Here is a 22,306-nt window from a genome sequence, read left to right on the forward strand (position 1 = left end):
ATGACAACATGTAACATGGAGGGTAGTCAGAGGGAAGAGGGAGACCCTAGTGGGGGCAGTAGATGGGGTGCGGGCAGGGGGTAAGGCACAAGCACCCGCGGCTACCAGCCCAGCCACACTTCCGCCAGCCTGCTCACTTCCCATTGTCAGGGAGAATCACAATTATGAAACCAATGAAACACTTCCCTCGGAGCAGCTGGGCTGGTAGCTATTTTCACGGGTGGAGTGTATCACATCAAGGGAATCGCTTATCTCAGCAGGTAGAAGAAAGGAATATCTTGGTGAAGATTATCCTGCCAAGCCAGGAGAGCCCGTCCTCAGGGACCACAGACTTGCGGTGGATGTGGGGAGACCCAAGGCCGGGCAGGGTGATGCCAAGACACTGAGAGCTTTTCCTCTGTGGTGGCCGAGGGTGGCAGGCCCCGCCAGGCTGAGCCTGGGTAGGTAGGACCAGAGCAGGGCACATGGGGCCAGTCTTCTCCTAGGGGGCCAGGCTGCTGGGAAGAAGTGGCCCCGTGTGGGTGGGAGATGGGCAGCTGTCATGGCCAGGCACCTACTGACATCATCACGGGGTAAGGGACCTTGGAGAGAAATGGCCAACAGGCCTGAAGGCAGCAGGGGCCTGGGCCGGGGAAGCAGGCCGGTACCATGTGGGCACCCACTACCGGCCCCAAGGATCCCACCCAAAAGGGGGAATGTGGCGTGTCAGGGGGGAGAAGCCTCATCTCTCACCCGCATGAGGGTTGGCCTCTGAGCACAGGGAAGATGGTGATCCTTAGTCACAGAGCAGGAGGGGTCCTGGATGGGGCCGGCTGATGGGGAGGAGGGGGAGGCCAGGCGGCCCTGAGAGAGCAGGGGAGGGCGGGGCGGGGCAGGGGGAGCGCCGGGCCCCCTCCCACCCAGATGAGCAGAACAGCAAGAGCAGCAGGGCCGCCGGGGCGGGCAGGGGTGGCGGCGCCTCGTTCCCGCCAGCCTGGCACTCACGGGGCCTCGCTGGGCCTGATCTCGTTGCCTTTGTTGACGCAGAAGGGCCGGTACTGTGACTGCGGGGGGAAACAGGAGTCGTTAGGGAGGTCGGAGGGCACTCGAGCTCACCAGCCAGATGCCCAGCCCCTAACCTCCGCCAGGAAGCAGCAGTGGTCTGAACCCCGATAATTCTAGGGGCCTGTGGCCTAACCCACAAGCTCCATCTACCCTGGGATGGGAGTTGGGCCCCAGTATTATCAGAGTCTCTGGGTTCACATCCTAATTAGAATTCACTCCATCAGTCGACTGGTGAGCTTGAACTTCAGCCTGGTCAACCGGTCTCTCCACTCCCAGGAAGCCCCACCCAGCACCAGCGTAGCTCCCGTTACTACGGTGTTCTCTACTCTACAGAAGTGGTATGAGGGCTTTCCATAGATGGACTCAATGAATTTTCACAAGTACCCAATTAAGTGGGTTACTCTTACCATGCCCATTTTATACATGAACAAGCCAAGGCACAGAGAGGCTAAGCAACTTGCCCAAGGTCACCCAGCTGGCAAGCAGAGGAGCTGGGACTCGAGACCCAGCAACCTGGCTCCAGAGCCCAAGCCCCAGCCCCACCCGTGTCAAGGCACCTCTTCTGAGTCTCAAGACTTGGTCTCTGCTCTCTCTGCATAATTCTCCCTGACAGAAGGGGTGCAGAGAGGGCAAACCACCGCCCCAGCCCAACACCTACTGGGAGCCTCCCATCCCAGACCTTCCGCCTCTCTCATCCCGGAACCCTCAGGGATTCAGGGCGCATCTCTCAGGACAGAGCCGGCGACAACTTTCTTGCCAGCCTGTGTATTGTATCCCACAGCAATTTCACAAAATCAGCACTCCCTCCTCTTCCCAATCACTTCATCAGGGCCCTGAGAAATCGCCCTCCAGCCTGCAGGGAAGAGCACATTGTAGCGGCTGCTTGCCCCTGTGAGCACCCTTGGCCCCCAGAGGGCCTCCAGAAGTGGCTTTGCCCTTGAGCTGGGTCAGAGCCTGGGCCCGCCTCACACCCCAATGACCCCAGTACAGGAGACCCCAAGGGTGATCCCAGTCCCTGCCCTGGCCCTGCCTGCCTGGAAACCTGCATCTACAGTAGCTCCTTGCCTACATCTGGTCCACAGCAGGACTGGGGGCCTGTGGAATGCGGGGGCTGAGGGAACTTAGCTCAGGCCTTGGTTACAACACTTATTAAACAACGGAAGAGATGGAGACCCAGGGCGGGGAAAGACACAGCCAAAGTTACTCCGTGGCAGAGCAGGGCCTGGACCAGGTCTCCTAATCCCCAGGTGCCAGCCTGGACCCCCAAAGGAGTCAGTAAGGCAAAGTGAATAGACCCCAAAATGGCTGAAGCCTTTCTTACAGGAAGGCTGGGTCAATCACATAGATCACAGGTCAGTGAATGGTGCTGTCTTGTCAAGAGTCCAGGGTGGTAGGCGGGCACAAAGAGAGCACCTGGGCAGGGTGCTCCCTGCGCACACACACCCCCATCCCCTGCCCCGTTCCCTCCCTGGCTCAGGGTCACAGCACATGAAAGTTGGAAGAGCTAGGAAAGCATCCAGGCCATCTGCCTCATGTTACAGATGGGGAGACTGAGGCACAGGGGAAGAATGACTTGCGTGGCAAGCTGGTGAGAGGACTGGGGCCAGGCCAGCCTCTTCCTACACTAGCACCTGCCTCCATTCCCCGAGCGCTGGGTGCCAGCTGGGGACCCCAGAACCCATCATGCCAGACATCCCAAGGCGATGATGAGCCGTCTCTGCTGGGATCAGAGCTCTGGGAGGGAGGGAGAGTAGTGGGAGGGAGGAGAAGGACCGAGTCCGGGGAGAGAAAGCTTCCTTTTCCTCTCCATATCTGCTTTGTGCAGCCCTGCTGTTGCGGTGGGCCTGGACCTGGCTCAGATTACACACACCATCACTTAGCTCCATCGCCAGCAAATTAAAGATTCTCTCCAATTAAACCAGCCCCCGTCACTCTTTGCGACCTGAAGCAAATCACCTCTCCATGCTCTGACCTCCAAATGCAAAGACAGAAGGGAGCCGGGGTCTCCAGCCCCTGGGCCCAGCAGATGCCACCCCCATCCCAAGGCAGCTGGCCGACGCCTTCAGCGGGGCCTGGCACGGGCCTTGGAGGAGAGCGTGCGGGGAAGTGAAAGCACAGCATATGAAGGACAGTGCCTGATCGCTGAGGTCTCGGGCAGGGCTCAGGCATGTCGGGTCTACAGGTATTAGAGTCCAACCCCATCTCAGCACCGCATTATAGAGTCCCAGAGAGGGCTCTGACTCACTCAGGACCCCACAGTCAGCAGGTGGCTGGACCCCAAGACCACGCTTCCTCTCGTGCTGCTCTTTGATGCCCCAGCTCAGGGTCATTAGGTATCGAACCCTAAATATATCTATTCCTAACTTTGCAGCCTCTGCCTTGCCCACGCTATCAGCCCAAAGGCTTCTCTGCTGTCAGAGCTGGCCCCCAGGGAAGCGAGACTCACCTCTGGGATGCCCGTCCCCTGGACTCAGCATTTTGGCCACCATTCAACAAGCACAGGCAGCAAACAACCATTTGCACATAAAAAAATCCTGGGCTGCCCACTTTACAGATTAGAAAACCGAGGCCCAAAAAGTGTATCTTTACCCAGGCCCCCTGCCCATTAGCCCTGGGTCTTTCTTTACTACCCTTTGCTGTACGCAGGTATTCAGGCCACTGCCACCTCCAACCCATGGCCCAGACACGTCATCATCCTCCCACAGGCCCTGACCACCTGCTCCTGGGAGCCCCATTCCGTGCCCATTCTGCACACGCTCGTGCCCAGGCAGGCTCTCCTCACTCACCAGATAATTCTGCTTGCTGGATTTCCAAGTCTGGGGCTGGGCCTTGGGGCTCTGGCTCCTGAGGAGGGAAGGATAGCCTGGGGAGACAAGAGGCTCTGGTCAGAGGGAGCATGGGCTGGCGGTCAGGGGCTCAGGGCCGGAGCAGCACAGACGCCATCTCCAAAGTGACTTCCAAGCTCCATCCAGCCCATGACCAAGTGCAGCCAACCCTGAGGGGGCGTGTAGGGTCCAGGAGGGCTGCAATGGAGAATCCTGAGGAGGTGGGCCAAGGGGAGGGGCACCAAGGCAGACAGGAGGAGGAGCAACGGGCCAGGTGGGCTGGGCCAGGCGGCAGGGGAGGGTCACCCCACATCCAGGTCAGGAGCACACCACTTGCTGGGATTTCCCCCACCCACCCTGAAGGCTCACCCCACAGACCCCTCCCCTCCCCAAAGCCCAGGGAAGCCGCTCTATGAGCACAACCTGCCGGGATTTCCACCCTTAGGCACTCCTCCCAACTCCCCCCACGCCCGCCGACCGTGTGCACAGGCTCCCCACGTATTGGCTGCACGTGCGCCGGGCGCTGTGCTGGGACTCGCATAGGTCTTCCCTGTTTCTGTTGCCCTGAGCTGCACAGCTAATAATCAATGGTCAGAATTAGAACCCAGGTTTGCTGGACTCCAAAACCCATCCTCGCGTTCTGTCTGCCTAGTTTGGCTCCCCCTTCCCTGCTTCACAAGCAGGAGGCTGGGGCCCAGAGAGGGGCAGCCATGTGGCTGCGGTCCAGGGTTAAAACAGCGAGCCCAAGGGGGCCTGGAGCACATGGGCGTCATCTGGGCCTGGGGTCCTCGAGGCGCTGGTCCGGGGCAGCGCTGCCCAAGCCCACCTCCCCACCCCTCCCCCTCAGCCCAGCGGGTCTGTAAGGAGCTCCAGTCCACAGAACTGTGAAAAGTGCTCTCGGTGTCAGCCCTCAGCCTGCAGAGACTGGCGGTGGCGCCTGGCAAGGAACAGGCTGTGCCCCGGCCATGGAGGAGCTCAAGAAATAAACAGGGTCTGTCTTTGGCCCGGGCAGGCTGGAGCCCTGGGCAGGCCGGCCTGCTCGAAGGCGGATGAGCTGGTCAGGCCCAGAAACCACCTGTAGCACTGCCAGGCTGCCGGCGAGGCCGGCCCTTCCCCGCGTTGGCAAGGGGGTGGAAACAGAGCATAGAACCCGGCTGTCTCCCTGCATCTGGGGATGGGGGCAGCCTTGGAAAGAGAGGGTTCCTCAGGTCCTGAGTGGGAGGTTGAGAGCGGGGAATTCAGGTCTCACTTCTCAGTTCCCAGAAAGAAAATCCCAAGCCAGCCATGAGGGAAGTGGGGATGGTGGTACGGCAGGGCTGTGGTCCAGGAGACCAGCCTGTATAGCAGGCAGCATCCAAGGGCAGGTGGGCTGGGGATGGCAGGGGGCGAGGGGCATGCATCCTCTTCCAGGCGGCTCTGGGGAGGAGGGACCAGGATACCCTAGAAGTGGCAGAGAGCCCCATAGGGTGTCCCATTTGCCCTGCTGTGGGAGGGAACAGGTGGGGGGGGTGTAAAACAGGCGGGTACCAGGATGATATTTAAACAGCCCACTGCCGTCCAGTGGTTTGGAAAACTCTGTGGTAGCCTGTCCCAAGGTGGTGAACTGATAGGGGACTTTTCCAGTGCCTGCCGGGAGAGAGAGCCATTAGCACTGGTCCCAGGAGGGGCCAGAGGGTGTCACACGTCCCACGGGCACGGCCGCTCTCAAAGCCCTCACTCAGTCCTCCCTGGCAGCCTGAGTGTACTCCCTGCCTCCCCCCGCCCCAGAGTAGGTGGGGCCAGTCCTCCCAGGCAGGCAGCCCTGCCCGGAACCCCCATACAGGCCATTCCCAGCAGATCTGGGGAGCTGGTCTGCATGAAGGTGACAACAGGTGTCTCGAGGTCCTGGTGTTTTTGAGGAGAGGCTCTCCTAGGACAAGGCCTTCGCCTGGGGAGACTGCAGGCCAACGGGGAGATGCTAGGGAGCGCGAGAGCTCCAAATCACACCCAAGGGTGGCCGTCTTCCCTGCCGGGTGGCCTTTGATCCCAGCTCGACCAGAGAGCAGGGCTGATCTGCTGGAAGCCAGACAGGCCAAAGCGAGTCCCAGAACTCCCCAGGCCTGGGAGTCCTGCAGGCTGGGACCCTCTAGTCATATCTCCTTGCTGGTGGATCCAAGAATCCCAGCCCTGGGTATAGGCTGGGATCCAGCCCGGAAGGGAATGCTGGATGATAAAGCCACCATCCCAGGCCACTGCCTGGAGGTCCGCCTGCCCCTTTCCCACCCCCTCCGCCTGAGCTCACCCAACCTGCTTATCCTGTCTCCCAGGCCAGAGGTCTCCAAGCCAGAAGGCAGACAGGCCTGCTCCCACCTCAGCCCACCACAGCTGCCCCATGCACCTTTCGGAAGAGATGGGAGGGCCGCGGGCCCCACTGTGAGCTGGGGCCTGGCTCAGGCCTGCCCCTCAGGGTGACCCCATCCCCAGGGGACAGGAGGCATCGGCTGCTCAGCCTTGTCGAAGAGCTCTGGGGGGCAGAATCAGACTTGGGAGGCCTTAGAGATCCTCTCATCTGCCTCTCCCAGCAGGGACGCGGCAGGACTCTGGCTCCACGGGCTGCTCACAGGTGCTGTGTGGTCACAGGGTTCTGGAGTCAACCAAGGCTGGGAGTCACTGGCTGACTGAGTTAAATAAACTTTCCGCAGTAGGAAGATCCGGTGCCTGATGGAAGCACCCTGGGGATGTCTGGCGTGGGGGGTGTAGAGGGTGTCGTGTGTCCGCACCTCCCTGACACCGAGGCCTGTATCATAGCACATCCTGAGGGACTGGCGTGTGGTGGCCCAGCCCTCCTGACAGCAGAGACGTGGAGGCAGGGCTCTGATCCTTACAAGGTAAGAGCTTGTGAGTAGAGTCCAAGGCACTCTGGATGGGGTGGGCTCACCTTTCAGGGAGAAGGAAGAGCTGCCTTGCACAGCAGGGAGGTCATTGGAGCTCTGGACGGGGGAGGAGTATTCCCAGGCCCGGGAGGTGTAGTTACCTGGTGGGGAAAGGAAGAGGCATCAGCCCTGGACAGCTTAGCATGGGGGACGGAGGCCGGGACGTGGCCATTTCTGTGAATCTCTCCAGCCCCTGCACGTCTCCAGCCAGGATACTGCTGGGCCCTCGTCACACTTCTGGCCAATCCTTCCTGCCATCAAGTTGTCCTTTTCAACTATCAAGTGTTGTCAGGTCTTTGCCCTACCTAACAGCCCGCTGCCCTCAGATTAAGGCACAAAGTCCTTAGCACAGCCCTCAGCTCTTTCATGAGGCCCTCCTCCCTCCCCACGGTCTCCACTTTCTGCCTTCGCCTGGAGTTGGGCCTCCATCACTCAGCGTTCCAACCAGGCTGCACTCTGAGCTCTTGACACACACCAGGCTCTCGCTTGCCCCAGGCTCTTTGCACAGACCAGATCCTCCGCCTAGAATAGCCCACCTGCTCCCCCACCTGAATGCTTAGCAAATTCAGGGGTCAGCTTCCGTGTCACCTCCCCCAGGTCTGCTTGTGTCTCAGCCCCATGCCCCGTATCGCATTGTAACTCCACGTTTAATGGTCCACGTCCCCCACTGGGCTCTGAGGGGGCAGGTGGGAGGCCCATCTGGCCCAGCATCACACCCAGTGCCTGGCACCCAGCCTGCTTCCTGGAAGGTGCTCATTGTACAGCTGATGGATGGATGAATGAGTAAAGGAGCAAATAAATACAAACACAGGCTAAAACTTGGAGGCGGAAGCAGCTGATACAAGTCCTGAAACTCTGTCAGGTTGAACAGGCTGCAAGTGTCCATTTGCAGGTGGACAGAAAAGAGGCCGTGGGGACGGTGTGGCAGGGACAACAGGGGCACCGCGAGGGCCTTCAAGAGCCCCTGTGGGCAGCGCACCCTCTCAGCAGCCCGGAGCGTGGGGGACCCCCCCTGGGTTGAGCTCACTCCGCAGCGGAGCCCACCAGCCCTGGCGATTTTCTCCTGCTCCTGCCTGCGGGGTGGAGCCGGGTCAGCGGTCGCATGGGGTTGGGGCGGGTGGCCTGCCCCGTCGTGGACCCCCTCCCACAGGGACCTCGGGCAGACTCTGCAGCAAGGCCCTCACTGAGTACGCCTGCCAAGGCTCCAAGGGGCCATCCGCCTCGCCCTTTCCTTCGCCCATTCATTGGTCCCCTCTTCCTCTCATTCAACAAATGTTTGCTGAGCCCCGCCTTCTTCTGGACCCTGGGGTCGCAGCGGGGAACAGGGCAGACCCAGCGTCTGCCCTCACGGAGCTCACAGTCTCCTGTGCTTGGTGGTGAACCCAGTCCTGCACCTAGAGGCCTGGGCACGGCCCTGCCCACGGTGCCCCTGACCTTCCAGATCTCCGGGGGCCTCGTCCTCACTACCGAGCCCCGACTCCCTTCCACGTCTCTTCAGACGTCCCGGTGCTGTGTCCGAGGGGGGCTCTAGCAGAGCTGGCCCGGTCCCCTCCCCCCCACCACATGTGGCACCCCCCCCGCAGGAGCCCCCAGAAGCTGGGCTCATCGAAGGTCGGCCCTGCCCTCGGCGCAGCGGTGCCTTCAGCGCTGTGGGCAGAGGGGACCCTGCGCTCAGCAGCTCTCCCTGGGGAAGCCGTGTCTCCACGCCCATCCCACCCCTCCCGGGTCTTAAGGACGAGTCGCCCACACACCTCCCTGGCAACAACACCTCCTGGGTTTCCAGGGATGGCCCATTTCATAGCATGCCTGACTTCTCGTTTCCGGCTCCCCTAGTCTGTCTTAACCACTGCATGACTTTCCGACCCAGGAGTACACAAATCAGGAGAGGTCCTCTGTGGTCCCCTGCCCCGACATCCGCGGAGGGAAGTCCCCACACCTAACCCCGGTGTTCACTTCCCCCTGACTCAGACTTCAGGGAGAAGATCCTATGCACTCAGGGACTTCCAGGGATGCCGAGGTGCCCGGCTGCCTTTCCTCGGCCTGACGACGTCACACACACGCGTACACACGCACACACACGCCCGTACACGCACATACCTGCGCACACGCCCTAAGCCCACTAGGACCCCTCGTCACCCCTCTCTGGGTCCCCAACCCCACATTCACCTCACGTGGGGAGCCCAGGCCCCCTGCCCATGAGCCAGCCCACAGCCCCTCCTGTGTGGCTCCCACACAGGCCCTGCCCACCCCCCAGCTGAGCCACCTCCTACCTTTGGTACCATACAGGTTGTTGAAGGTCTTGTCCTTGGAGAGGCGGCTGGGGGACACCGGCTGGTACGACGTCCTCGACCCACCTGTGAAGCACACGAGGAGGGGCTGTCATCGCAGAAAGGGGGACCTGGCTCAGTCGGGGGCCTGTGGCTCTGACCTGAGGGGTGTACTGCAGGATTCCTTGCCCCCACACAGCGGCCTCTGCCTGTGCCAGGGCCTGTTCCCCCACCAAGACAGCTCCCTTGGGTCTAGGATAAGGTGACCACGTAAGTCACCCTTCCAATCAGAATGGTTCTGCGCGTGAAAGTGTGCTATGAACAGTTATGCTGAGAGGACCAGGTGTATACCTGGAGAGTCCTAGAGGTATGGTTGCCCTAATTAGGGGCTTTGAGGGTCACCAGAGCCTTCCTGAGCCAGGCCCTGTGTGACTGAGACCCCAGAGGCTGGGAAATGGGGTGCCCATGAGGAAGTTGGGCCATGGCCACCGTGGGACAGAGGTGTAGGGCCCTTGACCGAATGAGGGCGGCCACCTGCAGGGCCTGATGAGCTTGTGCCAAAAATACCTCCCCCACTACAGGGATGCTTTCCCCAGGGGTGAGCTCTACATGGCACAGGTGTTTCCCTCCCTCCCCCATTCGGGCTCCACACAGTCTTGGGAGGAAGGCAGACAGAACGGGCTCCACACGCGGCTGCTTCACAGATGCAGACAACGCGTCCCCCACGTGCGTCTGCGTGGGTCAGAGTCCTCCATCGGCTTCTGCCCTCCCGCCTAACCAGCCCCACTCCCGTTCTGGCCGAGCACCAGCTGGTCCTTCTCTAAACCCGCACCCCTGCAGTCCATCCCTCTCACCCTGCGCCCTCTGTCCATCACAGCCACGTCCTCTCTACCGAGCCCCTGGCCCCTCTTGCAGGGAGCCTGGAAACTAATCTCTCCTGGAAGTCTCACTGCCCAGTCCCACTGCCCCAAAGCTCCCAGACTCAGGCCACTGTCCCTTGGTGGCCTTGCTTCCTGATCTCCTTGCTGACTCCCTTGGCCCCTCCCCTGCCTCTACCCTGAGCCCGGGGCTCCCAGATTTCCTCCCTCCGGTCCCCAGTGAAGGGGCAGAGACACTGGAGGAACCTGTTTCTTCTCCCTACAAATGTCACAGCCTGACTCACGGTAACAGAGCAGGAAGCTCTCCTAACAGCTGAGTCCAAGCTCCTTCTTCTCAGATGAGGATACTGAGGGGGCAGTGACCAGCCCAAGGTCACCAGGCCCGGGCTCTCGGGTGACATCTGGGCGGGTCCATGGTCTTTCCTCAATCCCCCATTATTGCTCCGCTCCCCTCCGCCTTCTACAGAACAGGCCAGTCAAGCAGGGGCCAGTCGGGGGACTTGATACCACCCCAGGGTCTGATCCTCAGAAGCTGGGGAGCCAGAAGGGTCTGGGTCAGGGCCAGTAATGCTGGAATGGGGCTGGTTAACGCAGCTCACCCTCTCACAGGACTAGACCCAAAGGAGAGCGCCCTGGGGGAGGGAAGCGAGCAGGACCCGCCGGGCCCAGGCCCCCACCAGGAACGTAGGTCCGGGTACTCAGGTCCAGCTTCCTTGCCGGAAGCCCAGGTGTTGTTTTCAAGTTGGGTGGGGCGGCCAAGGTTCCTCTCTGCTGAGCGCATCTCCCCTGGGCCCCTCCCACCGGGTCGGTGTGTGTGCGCACGTCTGAGGCATGTGGATTAGTGCCCAGGGCCTCGAGGCTCCCCGCTCCAGGCCCTGGCGTCTTCCCCACGTCTCCTTTCTCCCCCTTCTCTGCACACCCTCTCCTGTCCTGACCCCGGCCCCTCACAACACACACACATGCACACACCCCTCTGTCCACCGGGCACACCCACCCTTACGTCACGGGCATCGCTGTGGCTTGTTGCTGGTGCCAAAGAATGTGATGGGCTACCACAGGGCAAGGACAGCCAGGCGCTGGTCTCTACCCACGCCCAGCTGGGCTGCCGCCCCTCAGGCGGCGCCTCGCCAGGGCCTGGGAAGGAGGGCTGAGGGGCTGGCATGCGTGGGGGGGTGGTGAGGAATTTAAAAGCGCAGCCATCAGTCCCCCTGCCTGGACAAGCGGGATGGCTCTGGAGAAGCCGGCCCTCCCTCAGGACCACAGAAACCTCAGCAGAAGCAAAACCCAGCTCAGCCCGGTGGATGGGAGTGGCTGAGGCCAGCAGCCAGGAGCCCCTCCGGAAGGAAAGAGAAGGAGGGTGTGGGCTGGAGGCGCAGGGGTGGGAGAGGTGGGCACAGGGCAGGGAAGCTGAGGGGCAGGTGCCAGACGGAGGGCGAGAGGAGGTGCTGCTACTTACACTGGGAACCAGGTAGGCACCAGGACCTTCCCAGGCCTGTCCGCGAGGGTCACTCCCCAGGGGAACCTGGCTGCGTCTCTCCTGGACCATCCCCTCAGCAGAGGATCTGCTCCCTTCCCTTACCCTTGGATGCGAGGTACATGGAGTACTTCTTCACGGTGTCTGGAGCACCCCAGTCGCTGGTGTAGCTGTTATTGTAGCTGTTCACGTAGCGCTGGTCACCCCCTGGGAAGCAGAGAGGTCGGGTCAGCAGAGGGGTAGGTGGGGGGGGATGAACTCAGCCACTGAGGGTGTCGCCGAGGCAGCCTAGAGCCCCTCTGTCCCAGGGAGAGGCGAGGTCCCCAACCATGGAGAAGGGGGCTCCCTGCCCAGCATCCCCTCTGGCCCTGAGCTCCTGGGGGCCGAGAGAGGGTCTGTGTGGTGGGTCATCCACCCTCCCTGGGACTGGGCCCCGTGAGGAAGACGTGTGCAAGGCGCTTTGCAGTTTCCAAGGTGCTACCGAGTTTCATCTCTTGTTTGATGTGTGCGTCAAGCCCTGGGCTGATATGAAGACGCCCAGGTGACAGATAAGGAAACCTAGGCTCAGGAGGTGAGTGAAGCCACTGCCCCCTGTCACATGGCCGATAAGGGCAGACGTGGGGCTCGAGCCTTCACCCCTGTCTCCTGGCTCTGTCTCAGCCGCTGCTGGCAGCCCAGGAAGGAGATGGAATGAAGTCCCAGCACTGGCCTCCATAGCCAGGGATCCAGCTGCGGAGCCGTGCAGGGGAGAGTGAGCTACTCAGGAGGGGGAGCTAACTCTAGCTGACTCCCCCCGACACCCACCGGCAGACCCCCTTGAACCCAAACAAATCTGTGACTCCAAGTTTGCCTTTCCCCAGCTGCCTTCTGCCCCCGTCCATTCTCCCGCTACTTCCCCATCGCCTACATTCCCTCTGCCCTTCCGTCTCCCTCTCTCCCGGGCAAGAGGAGGAGTGAGGGTGCTCATCCTTCATCGCCATCACGTGTGCCAAGCAGGGTCCCGGCGCGCAGTAGGCGCTTCACGACAAACAGAAACCCTTCTTGATGTCGGCCCCGCCCCGTCCCCACCAAGCCCAGGATGAAGACGCTCCGGTGCGTCTCAGACCCCACACCTTTGATGGTGGGGATTGAGTCCCTGGTCTGTCCGGTGGGCAGACTGCAATCAAGGGAGAGAAGACGGTCCCTCCAGGGTCTGACTCACCGGCCACCCACGCCCCACCTCCTACAGCCAGACACACTCGCAAGCACACAGCAGTGCCAAAACGCCAACAGGGAAGCCCGGGGCCCCAGGCACAGGTGCAGGGCTGCTGACATCAGTAGCACCCATCCTCTCCTGGCAGCCGCTTCCCGGCACACCTTGGACAGGGCACAGGGCCCCACTTGCACAGAGGCCATGGCCAGCACTATCATGACCTAGAAATGCCACAGTGGGCACCCCAACCCGCTCGGGGCTGTCCTCATCGGTCCGACCAGACCTCAGCAGAGGGGCTCCTGTACCAGGTGTGTACCCCAGGGCTCATGACCGTCACACTCCCAGCTCCTGTGCACGGCCACCAGCAGTAGCTGCTTCTCAGATGAGAGGACACCGGGTGGAGGCGTTGAACAGCGGAGCGTGAAACCCAGCTCGCCCCCTGCTTAGCCGTGTGCCCCTTGAAAAGCTTCTTCTCTAAGCCTCAGCCTTCTCATCTGTGACGTGCAATTCATCCCACGGGGAGACTAAGATAATGTAAGGGAGGCGTTCACACAAAGCCAGAGTCCAGGGAGCACCCAATCGCTGTGAGCCGTCCCCTCAGGATGGTCGCCATGGCCATTAGGAGGATTTCAGGACCAAGGTGCCACTTGAAGCCCAATGATGGTCTTGCTGAAATGGCTTATCTGTCCTCAGGTGTGACTGAATGTCCCTCACATCTCACGGGGACACTATGCGACATCACCATCCCCAAGACATACAGACGCTGCCCCCTGAGTCCCAGCCCTTCTGCGCACTATCACCCCCTTCTCATCCCCCAAAGAATCACATGCTCCCTTTGGAGACCAAAGACCAGGGTCGCTGCCTTCGGGGTGCTGGGGCTAGAAGTCATTAGTTAGGCTGCAACCTCAAGGCCTGGGCCACTGGGTGGGGCTTGGGCAAAGTGTCCAGCTTCAGGCCCTAAAGGGACTGGGCTGGGACTGGTGGAAAAGCACTTAGTGGGGCAGTTTCTCATGTTAGGACGCTGTGAGGTGATTCAGTCGCCTCTGCAGAGGACAGAGTGATTCAGTAGAGAAGCTGACTTCAGGGGAGCTGGTGAGTCACTGAGACACGCTGTGTCCAACCATCTCCAGCCGGGCCACCAGGCCAAGTCCACCTCTGGGCTCAACACTGCTGAGCACGGCCACGGTGACAGGCAAGTTCTCCCTCCAAGCACACATGCAGTTCTAGGTCATGTGCACTGGAACCTGCAAAGCCACCAGGTTGGAGTCTGGCCCTTACCAGCTGCAGCATCTACACAGCTGCTGGATTGGGTCCGCCAAGCAGACGCAGAGCTGAATGAAACCAATCCCTGAGTTTGATGGACAACCCACAGAGAGGACATTTGTGCAGCCAGTGCCTGGGATGCTTCCTGCCCTGGAGGCCCCTTGTAAATAGCTGCACAACCGTGGCAGCAACTTCAAGGGAGGGGGGTGCCATCCCTGAATCCTAGTCCAAACACCCTTAAGTGGGATGGGGGGCTGGGAACAGTGAGGGGCCAGCTGGCTCGATGTCGGCCTGCCCCAGGCAGCAGGAACTGACCTGGGAGGAAACACCCACAGCCTTGGGGCCTGCCCACAAGAGGGGGCTCACCATTCTCCATGTGGTTCCTCTCGATGAAGTTGTGGCTCAGGTCCCCCTTGCACATCTTCTCAACGTGACGCATGCACACATTAAGCAGGTCGTCCTTGAAGTTGTTCAGCGACTGCCCCAGGCCCTCCCCCTCCAATAGAACATGGTAGGTGGGCAGGGGCGGGGGGAGGGAGTAACTGCTCATCAAGGCATCAAATTCCTACCAGGAAAGGAAAGAAGCCATTAACTTTCTGGGTCTTTGGGAGCTATGGGGACCTTTCTCTGCACGGGGCTTTCATGGTCCAGCTGGAAGACTCAGCACAGGAGGCAGAGGAGCTGGGTTCCAGATCTAGCTCTGCTACTAACTAGTCCCACTTTTTCCCACTAGGCACTTGTTTCTTATTCTTCTGTAAAATGAAAGGGTTCAACTAAAATCCACTAGATGCTAATATCCCTAACGGCACTAGCACCGAGACCTGTGACTCCGTGGTTCCCGTCACCTCACAGGGGTTTATGGGTGTGACACAAGCTGTGAAGTCTTTGGGCGTGAAAGCACCAAAGAAAGGCAAGGCATTCCGAGCGTACGGGTCGGTCACGGTGGCTTCTCTCCCTGCACATGCCCACTCACTGCCTCTACGCTTTGGCTCTTCTCACCTCCCTTCGCTCTCACTGGAGAATCCCTTCATCTCAAATCCTAATGGGCCTTCAAGACCCAGTTCAAATTCCACCGCCTCCACAAAGCTGTCTCCAGCCTGTTTGCCCATCCCAGAGCTTCCACAGGCTCTTATCTCCTGAACCATAGGCTTTATCACTTAATTACACTCTCTTCTATATTGTTCTCTAATTGTACGTGTCTTATGTTCCCAGCCAGATTGCAGCTCCTTGAGGGCAATAACCATGTCTTATACCTTTCTATTCTCCACAGCACCTAATAGAGTACTGGGCATGCAGTACCCAACACAGTCTAGCAGGTGGAAGGATGGATGGAGGAACTGACAGACAGACAAGAGGAAGGATAACAAATATGCAGCACTCATATGTCACACACCCCCATACCCCGTGCAGGCATCACTAATCGATCACAGAACGGTTTCCTACTGAGCCTGGAGCACTATGTGTACTTATCAATTGAAGTTGGGACAAAGCGATATTGTGTGCCATCTTTAAAGTAGGTAAGGAAATGGCTTGGATGGAGAAATTAAATAGACAGATGGAATGGAGCTTAGAGGGACGAATGGATGGATAGATGGATGGATGATGGATGGTGGATAGATGGTTGGATGGACAGATGGACACTGGATGAGGGTCTGGGGGAGTGGATAGAAGGAGTGAGGGACTGAATGACAGAGGAGCTGCTTGTCACCTGCAGAAACAGCACCGAGTCGCTGATGTTGTGGAGCTGCTCCCTGGTCTGCTTGTCGTCCTGCAGCACCTTGGCCCTCTCATCCAGAGCATCCACGATCACCTCCACTTGGTCTGCAGCATCCTGCTCCCGCTGCTCCAGGGCAGCCTTCACTTCCTCCTTTTGCTTCTCCAGGTCCTGCATCAGGTCTCGGAAGTTCTGCTCCAGGGCGGCCTTCTCATTGGTGGTGAAGCTCTGCGTCCAGAGTGAGGGGAGAGAGGAAGGACGGTTTCAGTAATTAGAAATCTCCCTAGAGGGTGCATCTTCAGGTCCCCAACATAGAGTCAGGGCACTTCTACTGCCCTGACCCTGCAAGCCCGTTCAACCAAGAATCTCATTCAAAGGCATCACCGAGGGATGCCGTCTCTTGATAGAGATGGCCAGGGTTTTTTTTAACAGCCCACTTTTCCTTATCTATCAGCAGCTCCTCCCCCTTGGTGGGTTGACATGAACCATCATTCTACCCTTGGGTAACTCCATGGGCCCAGAAGTTCCCAGATGAGTCAGGGTGTGTCCACTGAAACTTCAACCAGACCCAAACATCATTCAGAAAGTGAATTAATGAGCTGTTTATGCAGCCAGGGTCAAGAGTCAGCGATTTCAGGTTGTAGTTTACAAGCATTCAAACCATGGCAGACATACATCTAGCCACACTGACACAAGTAAAGGGAAAATAGCACGCATTTGGTGGCTGGGTAGCCTGGTGGGCAGAACAGACATCGGTGGACATTGGAAGCCACACTGGAGGACAAGTTGGTCCAGGGTCTTTATTTGCTGGGATGATGTAAAATGAGCATTAGATGCTGGGCAACATGGATGTCTGGCCCACACTTAGAAGGGGGCAAGAGAACCCAGAAGAAACGAGTGTGGGTTGTAACTGTGGGCCTGAGACCTCGAGCTGGAGCACAGGCCTGCCTCTTCCGGGCAGCACAGGTTGGGGAGAGCCCTGGAGGCGGCTTACCTTGATGCGGTCCTTCTCCTTCTGCCACTTCTCAGCTTCATCTTCGATCTCGATGATCTTGAGCTGCAGCTGCTCCTTTTGCAGTGACAGCTCTGTCTGCAGGGAAGGAGCCGGGGTTGGAGGAGAAGTCAGGGGGAAGAGGTGGAAGAGAACCAGAGAGTCAAGGAGTGGGCCCACCCAGGGGGCAAACTCGAGCAGGGTCCACCACTCAGCCCTTCAGCCGTTCATTCAGCAAACACTCATCAGGCCGTCGGATATGCCAGGCACCAAAGCAGTCACCGAGGATCCAGCAACAAGACAAACGCCATCTCATTGTAAACTCAGGGCTCTGGGGCTGGGCAGCCCAGCCATGTCTTCATAAGGCTGACCCTCTGCCAGGCCTTCCACCCAACGCGAGCAGGAAGGAAGCTCATTTATGGGGTTCCCACTCCTTTCAATGGATCTGGGGCCATCGGGGAGCAGCTTAGGGGAGAAAGGGCACGCAGCCCAGCTCAGCAGAGCCCAGCCCAGGGAGTGTCCCGTGGCAGTAGCAGTGTGCAGCGTTTCTATGATATGACGTGAGGCTTGTGTTGCAAGCAGGAGCCTGGGTTGCCGCCAGCGGGGACTGTTTGGGCAGGCACAGCTATAAACCTGTTTATGGGAAAGGGAGTGCCGTCTGCAGTTTGGGCAAGATCGAGACTTTATTCAGGGTCCCTGGGGGAGGAGAGAGGCCAGCAAGTGAGGCAGTGAGGGTGGATGGGACAAGAGAAGGAGAGGTTCTAGGCACCCCTGCTCAGGAAGAGAACATGGGCTGGCAGGGTCTGGGGTGGGTTGGGAAGAGGATCTATCAGGAATGAGCTGGAACATGAGCTCTGATGGATACGGAAAGTATGGATAATAGTTTCCTTCCAGCGGAGGAATGTCCTTCTCTGAAAAGCAGCTACCACAGAGACAAAAGTGGAGGCGTGAAGCTAAGGTCAATCCAGGTCAGCCAACTTTGGTCGGCTGGTTCTTTGGTTCTGTGGGTTCCCCACTAGTGCTCCCAAAGCACCCGCCAGCTTGGAAGACAGGTGGGTGATCTCCACCTGAAGGCAGGAAGACCAAGCCATCTGAGAACACCCCGGAGCACTCACCGGTCTCCCCACCACACTGGGTTTTGAACACAGAGTCCCACCCATTTCCAGCCATCTCCTTGAGGAAGCAGAAGAAGAGCCAACATGTGGAAGCCACAAACCACCAGGAACGTGAGCTCTCTTGGCAAGAAGTCCTGAGCGGCTGGGAGCACACGTCACAGCTCCTGGATACTCTCCCAGGCCAGGGGGCTGCTGGTGGGTCCCTGTGCAGACACCCAGGGAAGTGGATCGATGGAGGAGAGAGTGTCCTGGCTTTCTTGAAAAAGTGCTCAGAGGGCCAAGAAGCTGGTGGAGAAGGTGGGAAGGCCTAGAGCAGGAGGTGCAGAGCCCCCAGCCAGACAGCCCGGGATTCCAACCCCGCCCGCTCTGCCCACACCCCTGGGCTCCCCAGGCCAGAGACTCTAAGCTCTTCTCAGAAAGCATGTGCCCCACGAGCTACGTGCTGGAAATCTCACAACACGGAAAATGCCATCGCCAGGGATGGAAAACGTTTAAGCAGAGGAGTAGACGCGGATGAAGATGAGGGTTTGGCCTGGTCTCTGGACAAAGGCTGGGAGAAGCCAGCTGTCAATAGACACAGCGGTGGGAGGTTGGAGAGTCAAGGGACCCAGACCCCACATGGGCAGTGGAGACTCTGCGGGGGCAGAGCCGAGAGCCCCGAACTCCGAGGTTGGCGGAGCCGGTGGCCTAGAGGGTTCCTGAGAAGCCTGGGACTGGTAGGTGGGTCTGAGTTGTGAGGAAGAAGCCTAAAGGCCGGACAGTGGGTCTGTGCTGGGCAACTTTCCCGTCCCTGGAGAGCCCCTCACCCCCAGCAAGCAAGGCCCCAAGGGGATGGGACGCCGGAAGCCGCCTCCCCCCGCAGCTGAGATGTCCTCACCAGCTCAGCGATAGAGCGGCTGGCGTTGGGGCTTCTCACCTGACCTCTGCACCCAGCACAAGGAAAGCAGAGAACAGAAGTACATTCACTGCCACCCCCAGGTCTGGGGGGCCGGGGGGCAGGCGCAGGGCAGTTCTTCCATGAAATGAGCCTGGGGGATCCAGGAGGGAGCCCACCCAGAGCCCAGGACTGGGGCTCCAAGGCTTTGAATCCAGTTACCACCACCTCTAGGCAGGTGGCCTTCACAAGTTACCAAACTTGGTGCCCCGGTGACTCCATTTTTCGTGGAGGTAGTATGAAGGTCATCTCCCCGCCAGGTGTGGGATGAACTGGGACCAGGCAGGTGAGGCTCTCAGAGAGCACCTGGCACAGAGAAAGCGCTGCTGAGCGGTCCCATCCCCACTGCTGGGTGGGGCACCTTCCATGGACCGGGACCCGAGCTCGGAGGGGAGAGGACAGGGTGGCGGGCAGGCCCACAGGGCACGGGTGAGGGGAGTGGGCAGGGGCAAGCGGTGGGGCTGGAGGGTGCCGTTGTGCTGGGGCCCAGGGGTGGTGCGTACACAGTCGGGATACAGAGTGAATCGTCCGGGGGTGAGGGGAGGGAGGGCAAGACATCGGGCTGCAGATGCAAAGTGGAGGCTTAGATGGTGGGGAACTGAAGATTGGAGGATACTGGGGAAAGCGGGAAGGAGGTGGGATAAAGGGGGTGGTGCAGGCAGGCTAAGCCCCTGCGCGAGGGGAGAAGGTTTGCCTAGAGAAGGTGAAGGTAAGGAAGCAGCAGAGGGAGCAGAGGCGCTCGGGGGACCTGCTGGCAGCTGCGGGGCATGGGGCATTAAGGTGAGGAAAGGTCTTACCCGCAGAGCACAGACTCCCTGGCCAAGAGGGAGGAAGAGGCACTGAGTACAGAGGAGGGAGAGTCCAGGGGCTCTAGAACAATGAAGGGCCTCGGCCAAGGGTGGCGGGAGTCAGCCCCTGGGGTCCATCCTGAGCAAGAGAGGCAGGGAAGAGGGAGGCTAGCGGGCGGTGCACAGAGCAGAGCCAGAGGTGTCGGCCAGTGACCTGGGAGGGCCGGAGGGAGAGGCAGCCGATCTGGAAACAGGCGAGAGAAGGGTCAAAGCGGAGCCGCCCTGTCTGCAGCAGTAGGCAGAAATATCAGTCAGGGCGGAGGAGAAACTAGTCTACTGGTTTCTTTGGGGCACCAGGGAAGTCAACATCCGCTGGGAGGGGGCCTTGCAAGGCCAGACTTGCAGGGCACCAGGGACCTTGGGCTGCGAACTCTGTGCTACTAGAAAGGTCTGCTCTCACCTCTGGGATGAGTGCTACCCTGTCAGGAGAAGAGGGTTTGGGGTGAGCCCTCTGGGGATATGTCCAGCATCTGTTTAGCCCTTGGCCATTTTTCCCTGCTGGCAGGGTTACATAAAAGCCAGAAAAGGCAGGATATAGGAAACAATAAAACATAGGAAGGCTCCAATATACTGGGTTCTCCTGCAACCTTAGAAGGAAGGACCCTAACTGCTTTACTGAGCATCTATTATGTGCCTGCATTTCTCCTTTCATCTGCAAAAGCCTCCTGGGGAGGCAAGCCATGTTATCCCCATTTTACAGATGCAGAAACCGAGGCCCAGAAACATTGAGGAACTTGCCTGAGTTCTCCCAGGGAGGAAGTGGGAAGACCACGACACAGCAACAGGACTCAGCTCTGTTACATGGCCTCAACCTCTGGGCTATTCTCTGTACCTTCCAGGACATCATCCGTGCCCTTCACCCCTGCCCAAGCTCCCCCACCTCACGGACGGGACAATTCATCAATTCTGCCTCTTTTCCTCTCCTCCCCACACCCTTCCCATCACCCCCTGAGGCCCCACTTTCTCCTTCTTTCCCTCCTGCCTTGAAATCTGATTAAATCTCCTGATGTCTGACAGGGCCTCAGCTCCCCTCAGCTCCACCCCTGTCTACACCTCCCTCCCGACTTCCTCCTTCTCCCCAGCTCACTCCCTACACCCTGCCCAGGCCTGTCCCTAAATGCCTGCTTTGTTCCCTTCTCCCACACTCCTCCATCTGACTACGTATTCGAATCCCTGAGGGTAACTTAAAAGTACAGATCCCAGGCCCTGACCCCCTGAATCAGAACCTCCCAGGTGACCCCAAGGAGCCATGCCACCCCTATAAAAACAACATTTAAAATGGTGGCGAGAAAACAGGCTGGGCTACGGCCACAGTGAATCTGAATCCCAGCTCTGCCGCCTCCCAGTGCTGTAACGTCGGGTAAGTTTCTTGGCAACTTTGAGCCCATTTCTTCACCTATAAAATAGATGCAGTTACTCTCACCCCGTGGGACCGTCGTCAGAACTAACCGTGTAAAGGCTCAGGCTAGCGCCTGGCACATAGATGTACTCCATAAAGACAGGGGTGTCTCCTGCCTGCCTCCCTGGCACTCTCCTTCCCTGCCTCCTATCTCTGTACCTCTTTTTATTTTGTCCTTTCCTCCCCAGCACCCACAGAGTTCATCCCACCTCCTGTCTCACCCACCCTGTCCTAGAGCAGAAGCTTTCCCCTAGGATCTCTGGGGAGGAGGGTCCCAGCACCTGCCACTGCACCCTAGGCCTTTCGCCTGGCTCATCCTCCCAAACCCCGGTCATGGCTGTCCACCCAAAGAGCCCCAAAAGCCCAGACCAGCACAGCTCCCAAAACTCAATGAGCAGTGACGGCCCATGCCCAGCAGCCCGGCGGTTCAGCCTTCAAGGAAGAATTGGGCAATGAGGCCAGAAGCAAAGCCACAGGCCACGGTGACAGAGAGGAACCGAGCCAAATGATGGCGTCAGGAGAACGACCGAGGCACGGAATCTGAGCCGCGCTGACGAGCTAGGACCTCGCCCTCCAGAGCAATGCTTGGCCTGAGCACTCCTCCCGGCGCCTTGCCAGGCTGCCAACCCAGAGCCCAAGGGGACCCACGACAGGCAGGCCGCCCTGCCGCACGCAGCCATGGCCAGGAATCCTCCCCCCTGACCCGGTGCGGCAGAGGCACTCGGGATAGGCAGAAGGAAGGGCCACGAGACACAGGAAAGGATGTTATGTACATCTCATCAGTCTAATGCAGCCTGGGAAATGCCCAGAGGCAGAGGGGTGGACCACAGGACATCTGTGCACCGTCCTTGTGACATTCGGAGTGGAACCGGAGACCTTCTGATCTTGGGTCAGCAGAGGAAGGATTGTCATGTTGGCACCCCAAGTGGCCTTTCTCCAGCACTACCTCTGCTCGGAGTCTGTAGCGAGATCTGAGGCCCGAGAGATGAGCACCGCAGCCCTGGGTGTTGTCTACACTTTTGTGCAAGTAACCAAGATAGGTCAGCGATCACCTCACCTGGGCCTCACCAACCAGGCTGCAGAACAGGTTCTGGACGGGGCTCCTTGCAAAAAGCTGTGTGGGGCCCTAATGTTTGAGTCTGCAGGGGCTGCCTCCAAAGGATGCCAGGATTGACACGCCAGTCCACTTTGATCTGTCAACCCGTCTAACACTGCTCTGTGCCAACATCCCTCACGTCTGACATTCCAGCTGAGCCAGACCGGGACGAAGTACCCCACTCCAGCTCCATCTCCACTCAGCAGCTCGGCACCACCACCCCCCCGCCTACCTACACTGCTGGTGCACACACACACACACACACACACACACACACACATACAGTCTGAAGCTCCCACCCCTAAGGTCACTCCAGTGAATCAGACATTTTCCCCTGAGTCCCTGTAATCCCAT

At 59.3% G+C, this 22,306-nt stretch overlaps 1 protein-coding gene across 1 annotated transcript in view; it reads right to left on the reverse strand.

Moving 5' to 3' along the window:
• Nucleotides 1-566: 566 nt before the first annotated feature.
• The window catches only part of TRIM29 (tripartite motif containing 29), a 33,823-nt gene continuing 12,083 nt past the window's right edge, over nt 567-22,306 (reverse strand). The window contains exons 4-11 of the mRNA XM_079928183.1: nt 16,564-16,659; nt 15,564-15,797; nt 14,222-14,420; nt 11,506-11,607; nt 9,052-9,135; nt 6,787-6,882; nt 3,831-3,907; nt 567-1,043 (exon numbers count right to left, since the gene is read on the reverse strand). Of these exons, the coding sequence (XP_079784309.1) occupies nt 981-1,043; nt 3,831-3,907; nt 6,787-6,882; nt 9,052-9,135; nt 11,506-11,607; nt 14,222-14,420; nt 15,564-15,797; nt 16,564-16,659 (951 nt within the window). The 3' untranslated portion in view covers nt 567-980. The remainder of the gene's footprint in view (nt 1,044-3,830; nt 3,908-6,786; nt 6,883-9,051; nt 9,136-11,505; nt 11,608-14,221; nt 14,421-15,563; nt 15,798-16,563; nt 16,660-22,306) is intronic.

Source organism: Stenella coeruleoalba, assembly GCF_951394435.1.
Source record: "Stenella coeruleoalba genome assembly, chromosome: 8".
Lineage (NCBI taxonomy): Eukaryota > Metazoa > Chordata > Mammalia > Artiodactyla > Delphinidae > Stenella > Stenella coeruleoalba.